The 16,450-nt window shown below is 41.6% G+C and overlaps 1 protein-coding gene across 4 annotated transcripts in view; it reads right to left on the bottom strand.

The window, feature by feature from the left end:
- FCHSD2 (FCH and double SH3 domains 2) overlaps positions 1-16,450 on the bottom strand; it is a 247,700-nt gene that overhangs the window by 33,759 nt on the left and 197,491 nt on the right. For all 4 annotated transcript variants that reach the window (XM_090030771.1, XM_090030773.1, XM_090030772.1 and 1 more), the window contains 2 exons: positions 6,397-6,513; positions 3,628-3,732 (listed from right to left, as the gene is read on the bottom strand). In XM_090030771.1, coding sequence (XP_089886897.1) covers positions 3,628-3,732; positions 6,397-6,513 — 222 coding nt within the window. The remainder of the gene's footprint in view (positions 1-3,627; positions 3,733-6,396; positions 6,514-16,450) is intronic.

Raw genomic sequence — 16,450 nt, forward strand, 5'->3', positions numbered from 1 at the left:
CTGTCCAAATTTGCAGATGATACCTAATGACAGGGTAAATTTAACATGTTGGAGGGCAGGGAATGAATCCAGGCGGATCTGGACAGGTTGGAAAGGTGGGCAGAACAGAACAGGATGCAGTTCAATAAGGAAAAATGCAAGGTGCTGCACCTAGGAAGAAGGAATCACCAGCACGCTTACAGGCTGGGGGATGGCCTTCTCAGCAGCATGACACTGGAAAGGGATCTCAGAGTCACTGTTGACTCCAGGATGAACATGAGTCATCAATGTGACAAAATGATCACTACAGCTAACAGCACTTTATCACGCATTAGCAGGTGCACGGCAAACAGGTCCAGGGAGTTCATACTTCCCCTTATGCGGCATTGCTCAGGCCGCAGTTGGAGTACTGCATCCAGTTTTGGGCACTGCACTTCAAGAGGGATGTGGACAGCCTCGAGAGGGTTCAGAGGGCTGCTCATATAGTTGGGGGCCTGCAGGCAAAGCCCTATGAGGAGAGATTGAGGGACCTGAATCTCTTCAGCCTCTGCAAGAGAAGGCTGAGAGGTGATCTTGTGTCCGGCTACAAATTCACTGGGCGGTGGAGGGAGTGCGGGGGGCAGCAAGGAGTAGTAGGAGATGCTCTGTTTATCAGGACACTTCTTGGAGTAAATAGGAACAACAGCCACAGACTGACAGAGAGCAGATTCAGGCTGCACATCAGGACGAACTTCTTTACTGGAAGAGTTGCCAGAATCTGGAACAGGCTTCCAAAGGAAGTGGTGCTCTCCCCTATCTTCGGGGTCTTTAAGAGGAGGCTGGACATGCACCTGGCTGGGGTCACCTGACCCCAGAGCTCTTTCCTGCCCACGGCAGGGCGTCGGACTTGACAATCTGCTGAGGTCCTTTCCGACCCAAACATCTATGAAATGTTACTCACTATTTAGCTCCACATCCACAAGACGTGTTTGGGAATACAGCTTGTATGAAAGAGGTGGTGTTACAACAGCAATCTAAATTTTCTGGACTCTGGCGAATCAGGTACATTATTCTGCATTTACTTCATATTAAGCCAGGTCCATCTAGAATCTGCAATTTCCTTGTTGTTCTCCTACATTCAGTTGTATGCAATCTCTCGGCTGCCTTGGCCAACCGAACTTGTGATTTCATCTCGAGTTCTTTCAGCTCAAGTCTCTCAAAGGAGCTGACCTTCTCTTGGGCAATTTTTTCAAAACCTACTTCATCTCTTGTCTCAACACCTTGCACATATCTTCACTGTTGATAACCTTTGTATTAGCTTGACCCTGAGCTCTACTCCTGGTTCCCACATGCCCATGATTTGAAAATCTCAATGTTTACCGCTATTTGAATTCCACTCACGTATGGTGCTGCCCTAATGCCATTTCCGCTGAAATTCAGCTTTCATTTTTTCTTATCTTGACTGCGGCACCTCTCCTCTTTATACCTGCTGCAGTTTCAGCTTTCCAGTGTCCAACAGATACACATTCAGTTGCTTATCTTTTTTGCCATGCAAACTACTCTAAAAAAACCATTAACACCACCTTCAAATAACCATTTAAGGATTCAGTTAACAATTATCTCATTTTTAAAACCCTTGGTTCCAACTGAGCCCAAAGCTGTTGCTCATCTTCCAACTGGTACTAACCTCCTTTGTTTCTGCAAACAATTTTTAGTATAGGACCCTTCTCTTCTGCAGTTTCTTGTTCTCGCATTATTTTTGCCTGCTACTATCCCTGCCACTTCTGATCTTACCCAGAAACAATTCTCCCCTTTTGCTTTACTCAATTTTTATTTTTCTCTCCTGTGCCCTTTAGTCATTATTTAGCTCTGCATCCAGAAAAAAAGAGTTTGGGAACACTGCCTTGTAAGAAAGAAGTAGTGTTATAACAGCAATTTAAAACATTTCTATGAGTAGAGCATGACATTATGAATGTGTTTAAAATAGATGATAAAACTTGCCATCATTAACAAGGCAGGCAATCCTGTTAATGCACTTTTTCCTTCTTTCTCTCTCAGACTGCAGATCTCCATTCCTAAGCATCTTGGGTACTCTGAATATCTAACAGTGATTCTCAACTGGGGTGCTGCAGCACCCTGAGACCCTGTCAAGGGTGCCATGGGGTGCCACACAATATTAGCACTGTTAGGTGTGCCAGCATGATTGACAAAATAAACAAACAGATTTCAAACAGGAGTCCGCAGCATTTAAAACATTCTGCCTGGCTGTGTTGTGGGCTTGCTGCATTCTTGGGATGGAAAAATTGCTCTATTACTTTTTCATAGTCAAAAAACAAGGGAAAACTAAGAGCTGGCATTTTCCAAGGGGCCTGGAGTCTACAAAGGTTGAGAACCACTGGTCTAACAATATGAGAAAGGCATGTACCTGAGATAATTATGTTTGCTCTATAGCTATAAGTATGCAGCCCATGCAGTTGAAAGCCAAGCAGATCAGTTCCTTTTGTTACCAGTACGGGTTGTTCTTTTTAAATTGGTGCCCAGAATTAGGCGTCTACCCAACTCAAGGCAGCCGGCTGATTTCACAGGCAGATCGTGGAGCCGACTGCCATTTTGAGGGCTTATCATGGTGGGGCCCCTCATGCCTCTGATTGGCTAGTGTTCCCTTCCCCCCCCCCCCCAACTGATTGGTGGAGGGCTGTCCATTGTGTGGCCCCACCCCTCACTGCTGATTAGTTGAGGGCTATCTGTCATGAAACCCCACCCCTAACCACGGTTAGAGAGGGGTGGCCAATCAATGGCGAGGGGGTGGGGTAGCGGGAGTGGCAGGTATCTTACCAACAACCCCTCTCCCCTCTTCCCCCCCCGTAGCCAGGAGGACTGCCGGTTCCCACTGGGGAGCCAGCATTTTATTTTTAGTAAGATTTCCCCCCCACCCACAGATTTCACAGAAATCACCTGATTTGGCAATTTCTGCCAAATCTGTGCAATCACAATTTAGTTAGGTCCCTACCCATAATGGTTAACTTTTAACACCATAACGTGGCTTAGTTGAAAATCAAGACACTATTCCCCTTTTTCCCGCTCTTCCTTAACCTAGGACAGGTCTCATTAACCTTCTACAACCTCTTCAAATGTATTTTTGGAGAATACAAAAATGCAGAGATATCAGAAAGATTACTTCAGCTATTTTCCTATCTATAAATCAAATTTGCTGCCGCACAGTGCAAGTGAACATTTGTTAGCTGCTACAAGGATCCCAAACCCTGAATGTGGATTTATGATTAACATCTGCCAATATTAAATTTCTTTAGGTATGGGAAAACTATTTCAGCCTCAGGTTGTTTTACCAGCATTTTAACTTGAGAAGACAGATGCTGAAATTCTTACACCCTTGATCAGTGTACTGTCAAAAAAAACCTAGTAAATTTAATCACTCGATCATCAGGAGGTTTTTATTTCATTCTTCATTGCTCATTTAATCTCTTGAGTCTTGCACTAAATTGATGCAATGATTTGAGAGGTCTGAAATCAAAGAGAAATGATGTATCTTAAAGTCCCCTGATCCTTTGATGGTAGAAGCTTAGATTTTTACGTGAAAAATGAAGTGGCTGTAATAAATATGCTACTGCATAAGGAGCCAAACAACATGATGAATAATTTCCCTCTTACCTCGGCTTTGCGGATACTCTCTCTGGCTTCCTCTATTTTTTGTTCCAGTTCTGCTCGGCTTTGTTCAGACACCACAGGGCCATGGCACTCTAACTCCTCGAGCGTCTAATAGTAAGAGAAAGATGCCACATATTTAGTATATTCTTGTGCGTTGTCTGCTGGATTAATATTTGGGACAATTCATGGAGTTAAGGTACCAGAGTGATGAGTGGTAGTGCCCTACAGAGTGCACACACTGCAGACTGAAGCAAACACTCATTTAAAAGCGCAATCTCTTATAGAAAATAACACTATGGGATGCTTCAACATTTTAGCAAAACCTTCATGCTGTAACAACTATCATGATCCTGGAAACCCAGTCCATATTGGGACTTATATCATCCTCATTCCCAGAGTATTAGTGTGATTCTCCGTAGTGCTAAGTGATGTGACTAAGTGTCTTTGTGGTTCACTGTTTCTCTCACCCCTTCCCTGTGGGAAGAATTAGGGAGAATGGTGAATGCAGTGCATCTTCTCTTGGCATTTTTTGGATTGGGCAGCCTGTGCGAGGTTGATCAGCGAGTGCATCTTGTGTTGGAAAAGGAAGAATGTAAGCTTGTGATAGGACTCTGTTCCTGCAGGAGTTTATCTCCATCCCAGTCCAGCACTGGAAGAAACTCTCTGTCTCTCTGACAGACTGGCTTTATCCTTAAGGTCAAACTTCCATTGTGCCAGAGCAGCAGAGAAGTCAGCTACAGTCTTCACTCCAGAACCTCACTCAACCTATTAGCTTATGCTGGGCTTGAGGCACAAAAATGCCTTTAGAGAGAGGAACCAAGACCTTGGATTTGACTCGATATTTTAGGGGAAGTCCACGTAGAGAGGAGAGGACAGATATCCTGTTCTTGTGGTATCCCACAAGACTGAAGAGACTTTGCTATAGCACTCAGTAGTAGCTGGAGTTTCCTAAGGGCTGATGCCTCCATGCCTGGGAAAACTAACTGCTTTAGTTCATATGGGGAGTGACAAAAGGTACAATGTATTATAACTGAAACCAGCTACCTTCTCTTCAATAACACCCTCTTTAAAACCTAATTCCACAACATTTTTCAACATTAATCCAGCAATAAAAGTAAAATGACAGAACACCACATTGTGCTTTAAAACATTAAAAGGTTTGGACAGCTCTGCAATACTTTTGCTGTGGTCAATAGGAGCCATGCCTGCGTTAGACTGGTTCTTGAAGACTCGCTCCTTGGAGAATGAATTGAGCTTCTCTCTACTATATGGATGTACAGTCAAACACATCATCACTTGAATGTTTATTTATTAATATTTAGGCCCTCGATAATACTCTTTATATAGAGTTTGAAGTGTTACATACGACTTAGAAATCTTCAGTGACTGCCTTTCTTCCTGTGAGGAAGGCGTCGAGTTGGTGAGAAGGATCGGGATTTAGAATTAACTTTGCACCTTGGTCCATCAAAGCCTATGTGCTCAGTACCCGAGTCATGAGGTAAGATATCAGGGGAGTAAGAAAAGGGAGTCTGTCCTGGGGGATAATTTATAGTGCATTAGTGAAGGCTTGCTGATTTAAGCCAATTGGATTTTGGACCTAGGTATCTGCAACAGCATCAGGAGCTGAGACCAATGAGAAGGTGGGAGAAAGGAAGCCCAGCCACAGACAGTGGTGCTCGGTGAAATCGTAACAAACAGAAGGCCTTTGTGGTGGGTGAGTGAGCAAGTAGAACTAGGGCTGCAGGGTAAATGAACAGATAAGGGCCAAAAGGAGGTAGCTAAGCAGGTTGGATGGGTCGTGAATGTGGAAGCTCAAGTTACTGAGCATTAACGTGGGAGATCATAGCTGGTGGGGGGGGAAGAAGGGAGGGAGCAGGACTTGAAATCAGAGATGAAGCAGATGGGGAAGAGCTGGAAGAACCAGATTCAATCCTGTTCGAAAGAGGAAGGAAAGAAGTGTTGGATGGGGCAGGAACTCAAGAGGAGAAGCCTGACATTGCTCCTGTTCTCTGAATGTAGAAGGGAAGTTCAAGAGAAGAGGAAGAGAGTGCAGCTGTGGAGAGACTGTTAGATCTGGAAACTGGAGAGAGCGTGATATGAAGAGACATCGTAGCTGAGATGCGATAAACCTTCAAGGACAATCCTGATAAGGGAATGAGATGAGGTGGGGAGGAGAGTCGGGGGATAAGTGAGAGATTAGAAATGGTAGCAGAAGAGAGGTGAAGGCAGTGACAGAAACAAAGTGTCAGAGGTGAGGAGGACAGAGATGGAGGGAGAAGCAGGGACTGGAGCAAACGTCACCAAAAGCAAAGAGGGTGTTAATGTGGAACGCGGATTTGTGATTATGGGAAGTGAGAGACAATCCAGATGCAAGTGGGAAAAAAGAGCAGTTAGTGACAGTCTGAGCTAGAGAGGCATGGGTGGTAACAAGGATGGGCCAATGGAGCCAATGAAGAGAAGGAAGAGGAGAGAAGTTATGATGCAGAAGAGTGCCATGGCTAACCAGTAGACAAACAAGATTAGAAGCAAGAGAATTTGAAATAGTCTAGGAAAGAAATGCTCATATAGCAGCAAGTCTATCAGGCAGCTGGACTGTGCTGTCTCAGAAGGGAATAGTACGGTGGGACGTGGGGTAAGCTACGCCACAGGAAAAGCAGAAAGCAGGAGGAGAAACACAGATGAGAGTTGCTCCTTGGGGCTCCCCTGTTAGGCAGCAGGGCATGGCTCCAAAGTGCAAACAGACAAATATAATATGTTTTCTTGCCAACTAACCCGTTGATTGTGGATGATGTTTTTGTGCTCACGTGCTACACGGGTGGCCCACTTCCGGGCCTCCTTGTTTAGGCTGTGCTCTTCAGTCGTTCCAGTTTCAGACTCCAGTTGTCGACTCTAGAACGGAAAACAGAGAGTGAACAAGTGCACTACATGCTAAGGCTGTCTCTTGGTAAGAAAATATTGTTACTTCACCACATGACAGCTTTATATAGTTTGTATTTATCAGTCCCTTGGTATTTCCTTGCCTTGACTCTTGTTTGCATGAAACGAGACAACTTTCAACAAAAAAAGCACCATTTTTCATAAGCTCTGTCATGATTTCATGTTACGGAAAACTGCAAATATAAAAGCACATCAAAGTTCAAAAGAATTTACAATTTACTGTTCTCAAGACAAGACAGGTTTTACCAAGGGGAATGAAGGCTGAATGTAGATTACTTTTAATGAAAGACATTCCTGAATAGAAGCAAGGTTTCTCCAGTGATCTCTTTCCCCGTACTAGTGGTATAGTGGGGAGAGATGTTAGACAAACGTTTGGGTGCAAGTGCCCTTCTTGAGGTCTCGCTTCCTCCTTGGACCTGAAGAAAGGCACTTGTGCCCAAAAGCTTGTCTAACATCTCTCCCAACTATATTATTGGTCCAGTAAAAGATAATCACCAGAAAAAAAAGAACAGACAAAAAACCCCACCCCAACCCACTTTGTTTCTCACATATTTCCTGGACCACCATGGCTACAATAATGTTTCAACTCTGCTGTACACTTGAAGAGGAAACTGAAGTATCATTTACTAGGACATTATCTCCTGTAGCTGCATACGAAAAAATGTCTCACCATAAATCACCTTTCATTGCTAAGATGAACATGAACTTTATATAGTGTTTAAAAATAAGAATTCCATGTAATTAAAGCAGTGTGGGGGGGGGGTAATCTTTTTGGCAGGCATGCCACAAATTAGCCCCATGCCCTCCCTGAGTGCCACTTCAGTCCTCTTCTCCGGCCCAATCAGCAGCTCTGCTTTCTTCTCCCTGCCCGATGCTTCGCTCCTGATCCGCTGCTTGGGTTTTCTGTGCCCTGCCCTATCTACCACTGCTGCCTGTCCCCTCCCCAGTCAGTTGGCCACCCCGATCTAGTGGACCATTTATGCTTCTTCCCTCCAAAATGGCTTTTAAACATACAGAGCAAATATAATACAAATGTGCTAAATCTAATTATAATTTCACACAGATTTTAAGCAAAAAACAGCATAAAAATGGTAATTTCCTTTTCACAAAACCAAGACCTACTATGCCAAGTTTCAAACCAAGTGTTTTATAAATCAGACGTTTTTGATACAGTGCCAACATTATGTCAAATCTTAACTTGCTCAAATAAATGAGAAAGTAAAGCTCTCCCTTCTCAAAGTGTGTCACAAAGGCAACAAAAGTTCCTCTGTATATGCTAAACTAATTAATCACGCACAATCTTGAGGTTGGAAGCAAGCTTTTCCCTATTTAATCATCATCTCTATCTTCCACCTTTCTACAATTTTGTTTTAGGGCTACAGAATATTAACTGTACACTTATGGATACATTTTAGATGTAAAGGACTAAACTTCTGCACCAAACAGTCCCTGTCACGTTCAGCAAACATGCTCTTGGACATCCATAAATATTCTGGCCTAATTTGCTCCAGCTATACTGCATAGTGGTGGTTCTGTTAGCAACCAGTCTAAATCTTGCTATTCTTGCTCTGAAATTAGAGATAGAAAAGATCCAAAAAATGTTATCTGCCAATGCAGAACTGACCTTTCACAATACAGTCTCCAGTGCTTTTCCTAAACTTTGATTAAATGGCTCAAGACAGGCTCTCACTGCTTTCCCTAAATGACTTTAGTCTTACTGCCACAAAATTTCTCTTGAGCAGTCAAATAGGCTTCATTTTATTCCATAGCTCATTGTATCCCTGGCACCAAACGAAAATACTCTATCTTCAAGTGTAATTTTGAATGTTATTGAGAGACCAGCTACCCTATCCTTTTTCTCTCTCCAATTTTTTCCCATAGATATATATCATTGCTTAAGCACAGATGATAGCGAGGAGAATTTCAGACTTAATCAACGGGCCTGTAATGACTCGCGTGAAGGCGGCAGCAAACAAGGCTTGAATAGAGGCAAGGGGAGACCAGGCAGTAGAAGGAAGAGGAAAAATCAAAGCAGAGAGAAAAAGGGGTAAGCAGGCCAGCTTTGAAAAAAAAGATGGGGTTATGTGAATTGTAAGAATTTGCAAGAGGGAGTAAGTTGATTGTGGCAGGGGAAGAATCATATTTTAATGGTAGCATTTCTTAGGGCTTGGAGTGAGTAAGATAGGATGTAGGGAGATAAACTTTGGTGAAAGGGAAAGGAAGGATATTTCCCCTTGTAGATTATGAGGCCCTCAAGTCAGGGACCTGTTAAACCAGATCTGCACTGGCACCAATACAATGTCAATATTGTCCTATATATGCTGGTAGTAATTTTAAGATGGAGAGAAATGATTTAGTGCTTCCAGATATTTCTCCAGAAGTGGGACTAACCGTGAAGTTCTGAATGTAAAAGCGTGAGTCCCCTCAAAGTCTGAGTTAACAGAGCCAAGTCTTTTGGCTCAAAGCACAGAGCAAACAAACCTGTAAGCGGTTTAAGCATTAGATGAGAACAAAGCCTCACTGCAAGCTACACAACCATCTGAGCAAAAGGATTTGGAGAAGCAAGGAGGATGAGAAGGGAGATAAGTTACATAAGGTTGAGATTAAAAGCCCGGGTGTCAGAAAGACAGAGATGACTTCCGTGACGGAAGAGGGTTTTTTTCCAGGTCAAACTTCATTCATTTGCCTTCTGTTTGCACTTCTACAACTTCTGTAGGTACCTTTATATGATCTCTCTCTCTCTCCAGCATTTACAACACCTTTCAATTCACTCAATTTATCTCAAGCTATGTCACTAAATCAATGATTCTCAACCAGGATGTTGCAGCACGCCAGGGTGCGACGAGTTCTTTTAAGGGTGCCATGGAGTTCTGTGCAATATTAGTGTATTAGGTGTGCAGACACCTACACGATTCACACAAGAGATTTCAAATAGGAATCCATAATGTCAAAAGTATTCTGACCGACTGCTGCCTCCGAGTTATTTGCAATAAAAAATGGCTCGATTATTTTTCCATAGTCAAAAAATGAATGAAAACTAACAGCTCGCATTTACTGAGGGTGACGACCGCTGCACTAGAGGATGTTTTTACCTCCTATCACCAACAGATTATTGTACTGACCTATGCTGCCTGGGCTAGGTTTGTACAAAGCCTAATCAAGGAAATACATTTTTCCATGCTTGCTACTTGAGGTTTCCTCCTACAGCTCCTTAGAGTTCACAGCCTGATGTGGCTTCTCTTGTTGGTCACAGAAATCATCTCTGTAACAAATTACTGATTTTCCCACTGACTGGGTTCACATTCATCCTGCTTCTCCTGAACGGTGTATTTGGATTAAAGCACATATTGCCCATTTCAACTGCTTTCTAACATTATGCATTTTAAAAAAATACTTCAGCATTCAAGCAGAAAGATACAAAAGCAAACTTAGCTGCTGCCCGGAGGGTATATCAACAGGGCAAATATGCTGGTACTGAACCAGAATGGTTACACCACTTACTTACTATGCTGTTTCCAACTTGGCCTCATCTATCCCCAACAAATTTAAGAATATTAACATCAAATGGATTAATAATAATAATAATAATAATAAAAAGATAGCTTTAGTTTAAGATGCATCTTGCACATCTCATTGTGCAAAATACAGCAATTAACCGAATCGGCATCTTCCCCTCTGACAGCAGTGGGACAGTAGGCTGTATCAATGCAACACTGATGTACATGCAACATAAATGCAACATTTCTCACTTTATAAGCATTAATGACTAGATATTGGATAGAGTCACTGATATTTAGCATTTTATAACTGCTCCATTCTTATATATTTATACCAAAATATCATTTGGAAGTCTCAATTAGACACTATATGAACACATACAAAGCCACACTGTTTTCAAGTAGAGGTCACAAGAAAAGAATTTATGATAATCTAATATACACCACCAAAGCCCCTTAACTTTGAACAGCTATTTACTAGAAAGGACTCCAATTTAGACCCCTGCAAACACTTGGCACATGCCTAACTTAAATGCGTGTGAAAAGTCCACTAATTTCCAATTACTTCAGTAGATCACTCAAAAGCTTCAAGCTAAGCATGTTCCCAAGGGCAGGACTGGGGGTTTAGCTAGTTGTAAGGTATCTGGTTTAAACTCTTTAAAAAGAAGAAAAGCAAAACCAGTTCTGATGTAGCGAGGAAGAAAGAGCCTAGAGAACTGAGCTAAATATAGCTGAACTTTCTGTCTTAGTCTCTGAGCTTGGATTACAGTGAAAGCAGTGTCATGTGCTAAAAATTCAGCCTTCTAAAGCAAGTGAGCAAAATACCCGTCCACTGGGAACAGGAAATCACTGACTGAAGCACTGACAGACTAGCAATGATATGCTGTTTCTCAAATTAATTACTGTATTTAGTCTGCAGACGCATGTGTCATGTCTCCAATTTTTGTTTGAAAGGCTATTACAGGTGCCAGAGTTGTCTTATAAAAGGGACAAGTATGCAGCATGTATACACCCATAGATGCAATTACGCTGGACACAGACTGCACTCCTGTACTTTGGGGAGTGAAAAAACATTGACTTGCTTGAATTAAACGCTTGTAGTGTTTTTGTAGCCTATGGTAAAAAAAATAACTGATTGACAAAGGGAAGAGAAAGAATGAATGAAAAGGGCATGCAAACCACTAACATAAAATATACCTAAAAATCAAAACTGTTCCTCAGAATAGGAGGCTACCATGCAAATGCCACGTTGCAAGACCCACCTTCTAATCCAATTCTTTTCTAGGATATGCATGACTTAAGTTTCACACAACCCAAAGAATAGTGCTAAGAGTCAAATCTGGTGCTTACAGAAGAGAACTCATTTAGTTTTAGTTTTAGCTGCCCAAGAATCAGCTAGAACGTACCAGCTCAGCACAATGACATTTTTATTCCAAACGGTATTTTGCAATTTAAAAGAATTCCAAGGATTGCAATTTCATTCTGATCCAGAGATTCAAAAAGGATGTAAGTCCACTATTGAATTAACATGACATATTTTAAATTGAAAAAAAAAGAGACACATCAACTGAGTTTAGTTGGTTATTATTCACATAACTGCATAATTCTGATTCAATTATTTTCATCTAGCAAAATAATGAATTCTGAACATTTTCAATCTAAAATCCCTACTTCTAATTTATCCCCTTCAAACAGCTTTCATGTAAATCTTGATGGTCTTGCTACCGTTAATCCTGGAATTCCCTGCCGAACCTGGAAGAAAGGTCATAACTGGCCAGGACAGGAAAGGGCACACCTGGGCATATCTCCTGGTTCGTGTCAGAGTGTCATAACTACACTTTGGTGAAGTTTTTTGTTCCTGAGACATCTTGCATTCAGTTATGAGCTTCTCTTATCTCCCATAATCTAGTTCCCTGTTTTGAAAAGAGGGATTAAAAAGCCAGGATGCTGGGCGGATCCTTGCAACAGCCCAGGAGGAGCTTGGGTTTTGTACACACTGGGCGTGTCTACGTGCTCATTAATGCACTTTTGCTATTGAGCATTAAATTTGGTAACTCTGAGGTAAGGTACTAACTAAATGAGCATTAGGCTCCCCTAATGTGCAGTAACAGAAGCGCATGCTTTTTTAGTGATGCTTAATTTGCAGTAGCCTACTTTTACTGTGCAGTGGTGTCTGAGCATGGTTTATGCTGGGATGCTCTAATGCACAGTAAAATAGGCTACTGAGAACTGAAGTGCATGTGTAGATGTGCCCACTGACCACTAAGAGGATGAAGTAGTTAGCTAAGGTAGTCCGAAGTCAGACATAAGGCAGTATATGAAGGCAGAGATGGGAAAAGGGCATCCTCCGTGAATTTCTATCTTGTCGCTCCCCCCACTCCCTCCATTCCTGCCCTCCAAGTCAGAGGCTTTGCTGCAGGCAGAGGCAGGTAGGCAGGGGCATGGGGCACAGTCTGGCAGGGAGGCAGAGCTGCCTGCACTGCCTGGCCTGGCGCTACCTGAACAGCAGCTGGAGACGGGAGGCTTGGGGGGGGGGGCAGGAGAGGGGGAGAGCTGGGCCAGTCTGGCCACTGCAAGCAGCTTTGTTGGTCTGCACCCCAGGTCCCTGCCTGCCTGCAGCAATGGAGCTGACTTGGGGGGCTGGGAAATGCTGCGTGTGTGAGTGCACGTATGCACTGCCTCCCTAACCATGGCACCCTGCATGCTCACCGACCCCTCTGGCCTGCTCTACACACAGGCACCCTGGAGCAACATAAGCTTTCATAGGTAACAGCCTACTTCATCAGATGCTACTCTGTCATAGCAGTCAGTCACCTCTGAACACTTATGCCTCTTTGAACCAGTCAGCATCTAAAGGTGCTCTGCCTTCTGATTGATAAAGGCAGGGGACTATCCCACTAGGCACTGGGTACTAACCAAAGGGATTGAACTTTAAAACCAAGACAGATGCAGTCTATCACAAGGCAGCGGAATATGTACATGGAGAAGAGGGCGTCAGGGCGTTTCAATGTCATCTGGGCTCAGAAAGGCTTAATAGTTTTGGGATCATAAGCAATATATTGTTGTCACTTGCTGGCTAAAAATACATTCTTCTACACCAAAAGGTCTTGCTGTTGGCAAATACAGCCATATTTAATCTACCCATCTGGCACTTGGCATAACAGAAATATTATTTGTTGGAAGCAATCTTTGTGTGGAAGAAGTAATTGTAACGCTATTATTTTACTATTGCTAATAATTGCCCATTAAGTCAGTCACCAGGGACAGGAAGATTTTGCAATTTAGACTGTGATGTGTTATTTGCTTTCTGGGATCACAGCTGTATTTCAAATCACTTCTAAAGCAGTACATTTTTCTCTTTAGCACATTAAATATACATAAAGCTGTCCAAGTAGTTGATACTAAGCATTTTAGCATAGAGTCCCTGGATAAGCTATGGCTCTGCCTCTACATCTTGACTTTGTTTTAGGAAAGATTGGAATCTCAAATTGCTTTGTTTGGGTTATAATGGGCTAAGTTAAACAGTTCTAAAATAAAACTTTTGCATACTGTGGAACTTCTCATTTCTCTGTCAGGGTGGCACTGTCAAATGTTGGTGATCAATAGCTCTATTAGATCTCAACGGTGGTCTGAGTGCCTGTCTCTATTCTTTTTTAAAAACTAAAATAACTTTGTTAGATCAGACAGAATTTATATATCGCCAACCATGGAAGAATTAAATCCATCTTTTATGGGTTTGTGTTTAAATTTTTTCAAATCTTCTCACTAATATTCATGCAAAGGAACTAAAACACAACGTATTCTTCTGCTATAGCATACAGTGCAACCCGCACAGACTTTTACAATTTCTCACGTTCTATGTCTGGTACGCCAACTATCACAGCAGCTGTGTTTGCATCTAGTTGCTCTCATATATAACACATTGTCTTATAAACAGAAATGTAGAAGAATGGCTGTTTTTCAGGCATCCAGAGTGAAAAGGCTGATCTTTTGAATTAACCTTGGCACAGAGATACTAACGTTAAGAAAATGACTGAAAACATCTATAGAGAGAAGTTCTGTGCAACTGTGTTTCTCCCAAGTGGCCAATTTTGTAAACCATGTTACTATCACAACCTAGTGTCACCTTTAACCACTTGTTCATAATTTGACATGGAGAGTTTTTACTGAATGCAATAAATGCTGTTATTATCAGCACGGGGTCTCAATTTCATAAACTTCCATAGTCAGACAATTTAAATTTCCTATGAACAAAATGTGTCAGAAACAATGTTAAACTCAGCCACAGATAACACAGCAGATGACTCCAGAGTTTTATCTTCCACATTTAATTCCAAATTGACCTTTTTAATAAACCTCAAATATGATTACTGTATTTCAGGCCCTGGACCATAAATGTGTCTCTAGGGAGGGTAATTCAAACAAAAGCATTTTCAGTGATATCAGACAAACACAGGATATTTCAAGTTACACAAGAAATGTGCAGCTTTACAAAGCTCCAACTTCTGAAGACCGATGACATTTATTACCTGCAGTTACTGAACTGGACGGCTGTATTTTTTTTTCAGCAAGAACTCACAATGCTAAAGGTTGGTAATAGTTAACCATATCTTGCTTATCTTCCAGGAATGCCACTTCTAAAAATGTCTATTTGTTTTGTACTGGTTCTAAAATGTGTACTCACTTTTCAGGCAGGAAATTAAGGCCCGATTTTGCAGTTGGCTTATTCAGATGATATTCTGGCCTTCCCAACAAACACGCAGGGCAGTTTACAATAAGAGAACAGAATAGGGCCCAGAGGGTGTACAATCTGACCTAGGTGGGCACACAATCCCAAAACACAAAGAGTACCAAAGAAGTCAGTGAGGGTCTCCTAACTACAGAGATCTGTCTATATGCCTCCAACTGCAGTATCAAGACCATAGTTTGCAAATTGTTTTCAAACTGTTGGGGATGAACGTTAAGAGAATATGCTCTATGATCAAGATATCTGTGCATTAGACTCACTGACTTCATGTAAGCATGCCCTGGGTGTAACTGAACACATATGGGTCCCTACTTTTTCAGTGACCAGTTAATACACCATGCTATTTTTCAATTAATAAATAATAATAATAAGTATTTATATATAATACATGTAGGTAGGTAGGTAGGTGTGTTAAGGGACAGGGAAGGAGAAGGCATCCATGGACCAGCGCTGCAACACTCATCTAGCCCACGGGGCTGGATGAATTTTATACCCCTGATCTAAAGGACAAAATGAATTGCCACTTTAACACCTTTACCTGCTACCAGAATTATATTATATGTAAATGAGAATTGGGCCCATATACTTTTATTAAGAGGTGTGTTAACCTCAACAAACAAAATGCTTGCACAAATTCAGGCAAACAGTTAACTTACTATCTCTGCTTCCAAATTCAACTTAGAATTTTGTCTCCATCCTCGCCCAGGAGGAATTCAGCCACTGAATGTCCATTAGCATAACTGAGACTTACTAACCTGTCTCCCTACAGAGTATACTGACAATGTAGTAGGATCAAAAATTCTATATTTAAATTTATAATTTGTTAAAAAAATTAACTTGGTTAGGTTAGTAAGCATTAATATCAAGGAACATTGGTTTAACTGGGCTGAGAGAAAAAAACCCAATGCCAGTGACATATAGGAGACAAATAATTGCACAGGGAACAAGTTCCTAAAAAACAGGAAAGAAACGCCTCAAAAAATTTATGTCAGCTCTTTGATGTCATTATCCTCTGCTTTCCAAGATACACTGGATTATTTGTTACTTTCTCTCACATGATAACATGTAGTTTAAGGAAAGGACCGTTTTTCCAATCAGGAAATAAAAAGCTGACTAATTTCCTTCAATATTTTGCTATATCCTTATAGCCTGCTTATCTAAGCACTGTGGAGAAGCATAGCATGTATGCTGTACAATGAACTTCTGTTGACTTAAAAAGTTCATTTTGTCCTCTAAATAGATGTCCTGATAATTAAACTCTCCATTACATTATTGCTCCATTAATGCCCTCTCTCCCAGCTCACTCATTTCTTTTGGGGACAAGTGTTCCCACAAAACACCCTTTATTCTCTTTATACCATTCTCTAATACCTTATGTAGCTGTACATTTGGCTCCTAAATGGATGAACTACTGCTAGTCAGGATTTTTTTTCCTCCCCCAAATATTTGGGGACTGTAATGACTTCTTATTACTTTTCAGTAAGAAGCTTCCCACCTGCCTGAAATGCAATGTTTTGGTCTTCCTAATCCATTGCTTAAACAAGATTTCTCTTGTTTTGGTCCCATTTGGGATGTGAAAAAATCCTTATTGTGCTTTCAGAAAAAACTCTGTTGAAAACGCTTTCTTCTGTAAACTGGTACTAAT

This window comes from Crocodylus siamensis, chromosome 1, assembly GCF_052110815.1.
Source record: "Crocodylus siamensis isolate JL-2025a chromosome 1, ASM5211081v1, whole genome shotgun sequence".
In the NCBI taxonomy this organism is placed as follows: Eukaryota; Metazoa; Chordata; order Crocodylia; family Crocodylidae; genus Crocodylus; species Crocodylus siamensis.